The sequence below is a fragment of the Chionomys nivalis genome, chromosome 9 (genome assembly GCF_950005125.1).
Source record: "Chionomys nivalis chromosome 9, mChiNiv1.1, whole genome shotgun sequence".
NCBI classification, from domain to species: Eukaryota; Metazoa; Chordata; class Mammalia; order Rodentia; family Cricetidae; genus Chionomys; species Chionomys nivalis.
Genome location: NC_080094.1, coordinates 62,995,704 through 63,000,848, shown reverse-complemented (window position 1 = coordinate 63,000,848; position 5,145 = coordinate 62,995,704). Strand labels below are relative to the sequence as shown.

The 5,145-nt window shown below is 31.0% G+C and overlaps 1 protein-coding gene across 1 annotated transcript; it reads left to right on the top strand.

The window, feature by feature from the left end:
* The first annotated feature begins 2,964 nt into the window (after positions 1–2,964).
* Positions 2,965–3,882, top strand: LOC130881850 (olfactory receptor 4K3-like). Its single transcript, XM_057781673.1, has one exon. The coding sequence runs from the start codon at positions 2,965–2,967 to the stop codon at positions 3,880–3,882; it is 918 nt and encodes a 305-aa protein (XP_057637656.1).
* The last annotated feature ends 1,263 nt before the right edge of the window (positions 3,883–5,145 follow it).

Genomic DNA, 5,145 nt, shown 5'->3' with positions numbered 1-5,145 from the left:
TCTTCTCATGATTTCTCATACCCCAACACTTCCCATAGCCTACTCACATACCCTCCATTACACTAACTCCTCCATTCTTTTTCTCACTACATAGAAAAACAAACAGGAAAAAAAGAAGAAAAAGAAAGAAATCAAATTAAAAGACAGAAAAAAGGAAAATGAAAAGAAATACATAAGCACACAGAAAAACACAAAATCAAAAACAATAGTTTAAAAACAGACCGGTAAGACAAAAGATATCCAAACAAAGCAATATGAGACAAAATGTCTACACAAATAACTGTACCTGTAGAAAACAACATGCAGATTTGAAAATTAATTAGTTTCTTTGAAATGGATGAAATGAAAATTATATTTAATGACATAGAATTATGTGATAAAAAGGTGAAAAATATTTTAAATGATTTTAGCAATAGGTTTCCATATAAATTACTAATATACAATTTCACTATAGGTGTGTCTATCAAAACATGATGAATTTCACCTTAATTATATATAATGAAATGAATTTGAAAAAGGACAAATTGTACAATCTAAAATGAAATTATTTGCTTGATCCATATGTGTGGTAGTGGTTGATCATAAAGAAACAAAAGAAAGTGAGAAAGAAAAAAAATTTATTTGTTGACATTTCCAGGTGTGGAGATAATTGTCTAAATGGATATGTCAACTGTGTAACTACAGATATGTTTTTTTCTCTTTTTGAAATAATTATTACATTTATTAATGTGGGTGAGTGTTTCATGAATTTAGCCATGGCCATATATGTACTCACACCCATGCAACAGCACATGTGTGGAGTCAGATCACAGCTGAGTAAGTGGTTTCTACCCCTCTACCTTGTGGATTAATAAGATTAATTTAGGTCATCTGGATTGGCAACAAGTGAAAAACTGCTATGGAATCTCATTGACTCATGTGAATCATCTTTCAACTTGTAAGTTGTCATAACACAAACAAAATATCTCATATTTACAAAAATTTCTAAAATTAAAAAAACATTTTTTTCTTATTATTAACTCTCATATTCAATTCAAGAAGAGCTGGAGACCAGGGATCCCCAAGGACTATGAAAACAAAAGGCTTCCCAACTGCATAGTGTTATTTAATGTGGAGAATGGGAAACTTTCCAAGGTAGATATGACTTAGTCGTTGTATGTAAGCCACACTGAGGTGAAACACATCAGCATCACTGGTCTTAGAAGAAACAATGATGTACGAGTTTCAGATTCAAGGGAAAATCAGAGGAAACATCATCCCAAAGGAAAGATCTGTTTTATAAGGTAATTCTTGTAGTGTGAGTGCATCACAAACTGATTGTCATACTTTCATTTTTTATTGCAACTACTGATTTTAAAGTTTATTTGCTTCAGTAGCACATTTTTAAATGCTTCATGAGTTTACAGTGTTTATTCATATTTTTTAATTGTTGTGCTTAACAAAATATTGTAGCCCCCCCCACAACGACTCCATGAGACATTTAGAAACATAAAACAGTTTTATATGTTCACATCTCTTTAGGATAACCTTAAAAATACCAAGTCTCTCAACACAGAAAATTGTTGTACTCACAGGCCACTAAACTTACTTTAATGTTATCTGATTATTTTTTGATTTTGGACCCTTTATTTTCTCAAGATACAGAGAATACATTAGGGAAGTAGTTATTAGAAATTAAAGGGAGATGACAGTTATACCAATTAGAAAAATTATAATTCATTAAGAATTCACCAATTAAAATAGATATGTAAAAATGTTGTTGATATTCAAATACTTAAGTATGTTCAATTTTGAACACAATAAAATTAATTTTATGTAAACCTGTCCATTTTTACTACTTAAATTGATCATTTACTTATTTTTTTCTTGTATTAAAATAGGAAAGTACCTTGTTAGAAATGTCATTGATTTTCTTGGACTTCTTCAAATAAAAATTCCTATAATGTGTTTAATAATCTGTAAGCAATATTAGGGATTTGGAATCAGAGAGCCCTCATTGTGTGCTACAATTTTATAACTTTATAAAACAGATTGAAACAGGAAATCAATAATCATTATTATTACTCTTATATGTCAAGTATTTAACAAGGAAATCACAAAATATCCCCTAGATATTGATATTTTAATCTTCAAATTTCAAATCTAAAATTAGTAAGAAAAGTGGAGATATTAAGATTAAGAAATGAAAGTCAAAATAAATAAATAAAGAGTGCGAGAGACATGGAAGAAAAAAAGAATAAATAAAACAAATTTAAAAAGGCAGGAAAAACAGTTTTCATGAATAAATTATTCAAACTGTCATATAAATCTCACCATTTTGATTTGAAAGACTGTAAGTATATAACAATAAGTAACATCCATCAGAACTAGTAATACATTATTGTTTAGAGATAAAATCCAAAAAATATAACCAAAGTTCAAGGAAAGACAATGCTAAAAACTTGTCCATGGCATGTGATTTCTCAGTTTATTTGATGATCCATTTTTATCCAATTTACAAATTTAAAAGAATTTACTCAATTGTGTCTCTTTAAAATAATCATACATTGATTGGGGGCCTGGGAATTTTGTGTTTATGTTTAAAATATGTCAAAGGCTTATCATTCTGATATTATGGCAGTCAAGTAAAGATCCTGTGGATATATGTCAGGTATTGCTTGAAGAAAATGATCTCTGAATCCATGCCAAAAACATAGATTTATGCTGGAAAAAAATGTAAAGAGAATATTTGCTATTGATATTTTTCATAAAATACTCACTTACATACCAATATAGTCTATTTTTCAGATGGGTAGTAGTTTTTCCTATATTCAGCAAAAATACTTAATTAGAAAGGATGTACAAACTCAAGGAAATTGACTAGGTATAAGGCTTAAATATGATGTGTATTCTTCTTACTTGATTCTGACCATTAAGTTATTGTTTCTGTTTCAGGAATTCTTAATTACGGTCTGTGTGTGCAAAATGGAAGAAACAAACCGGTCTGTGGTGACTGAATTCATTTTTCAGGGACTTTGCACCTCAAGGGAACTGCAGATTTTTCTCCTGTTGCCATTTTCCACCCTCTACCTGATGACTGTGGTAGGCAACCTCTTTGTGGTGATATTAATCATCATTGATCATCATCTCCATTCTCCTATGTACTATTTGTTAGCCAACCTCTCATTTATTGACTTCTGCCTTTCCTCAGTTACTACCCCCAAAATGATCACAGACCTCATACAAGAAAATAAAACCATTTCCTTTGGGGGCTGCATGAGCCAGATCCTCTGTGTGCATTTCTTTGCAGGGGGTGAGATGGTTCTTCTTGTAACAATGGCCTATGACCGCTATGTGGCCATCTGCAGGCCACTCCGCTACACCAGCATCATGGACAGACAGAAGTGCATCTGGCTCGTTTTGATATCATGGATCATTGGATTTGTGCATGGCATTAATCAGCTGATTCTGGTCTTGGAGCTACCTTTCTGTGGACCTAGAGTGATAGACAGCTTTTTCTGTGATATTTCTTTGGCGATGAAATTAGCCTGCACAAATACTGATACTCTGGGAATCATAATAAATGTTGAGAGTGGTGTTTTAGCAATAACTTGTTTAATTCTCTTGCTGATATCTTACACTTACATTCTAATAGCTATTCAGCTTCACTCTAAAGATGGTTCATCAAAGGCACTCTCTACCTGTACCTCCCATATCATAGTTGTTGTGTTATTCTATGGTCCTGTCATTTTCATCTATCTGTTGCCTGACAGCATCACTTTGGTGAATAAGATTCTTTCTGTGTTTAATACAGTCATCACACCTCTCCTGAATCCAGTCATCTATACACTGAGAAATAGAGACATTAAGAATGCCATAAAGAAGCTGATAAATCACATGTGAGTTCTGCAATAAGTTTTAGATATCTTATGTTATCAACAAATTCATTGCATACACATTATTTTATATGAATTTTAGTCAAAACTGAATTGGAGAGCATCTTATTTCTAGAATCTATATTATGTATTTTGTATATAGTTGTGAAAATAACCACTAGAAAATTATATTCAATATTGTAACACTTATAGTTTTATCACTTAGAATGAGTAATAGCTCTGTATAATACATACATATATATATATATATATGAATTGTGCATGTCACTTTAATTAGATTGTTAGTAAAACAATACACTGGGAATGATTTATCAGTCTTACCATCTTTTAGAATATGGTATTATATGTCAATCCTAATTCTATGTAACAGAAGGTATTGATTTTCTGTGAAGAATGCAGCCAGTTAGAAATCAAAATGCTAAACAAAGCACATAATAAAATTATTTACTTTATATTGATATAATCTCTGTCATTTTTTAAGTCTTAATTATTATATGGATTCTGAATTTTCCTGTATTGTTCACCATAACTGAAAGAACAATCTGTTTATATTTGAATGTACTTTCTTCAGGTCACAATTTTTGCATGATATAGATTTTATAATATATAATGAAATAACATAATTGCCAAAGGCAGTTGGGTAAACATTAAATGTTCTTTTATGTTTTGTTTTCTTTTGTTTTTCAAGACAGGGTTTTTCTGTAGTTATGGAGCCTATGCTGGAAATAGCTCTTGTAGAACAGGTTGGCCTCAAACTCACAGAGATCTGTCTGCCTGTGTCTCCCCAGTCCCAAGATAAAAGGCATGAACCACCACCATGTGGATACATTATATGTGCTTGATAATATGGTATGCATAACAATTCATATTATATGCAATTTGGAGTAATGGGTTATTTTGAATGAACTATATACAGGTTTACAATAGTTGAATTCTAGCTCATGTCTAAACATATATGAACATCTTAACTTCTGAAATTTTATGATAATATTTCATGAGTTAATGGTTAAAATCAACCTGTATGTATAGCCTAATAAGCTAAAGAGGTTGTCATGATATGAATTATCTAACCAAAACAAACAAACACCTGTATCACTTTTTTGCTGAAATCATGTGACTACAGATAAGCATTGCTCATGTCTGGTCACAGACTTTGATGTGTACATTTGTATCTTTTTCAGAAGAAATTATCTCTAGTGTGATTATAGACTTAACCCTCAACAGTTTTGTCACTATATTTTTATTAAATATGTTTTTTGACAATATCTGT

Excerpts from the sequence above, each read along its gene's own strand:
- LOC130881850 (XM_057781673.1), top strand. The coding sequence starts at position 2,965 with ATGGAAGAAACAAACCGGTCTGTGGTGACTGAATTCATTTTTCAGGGA.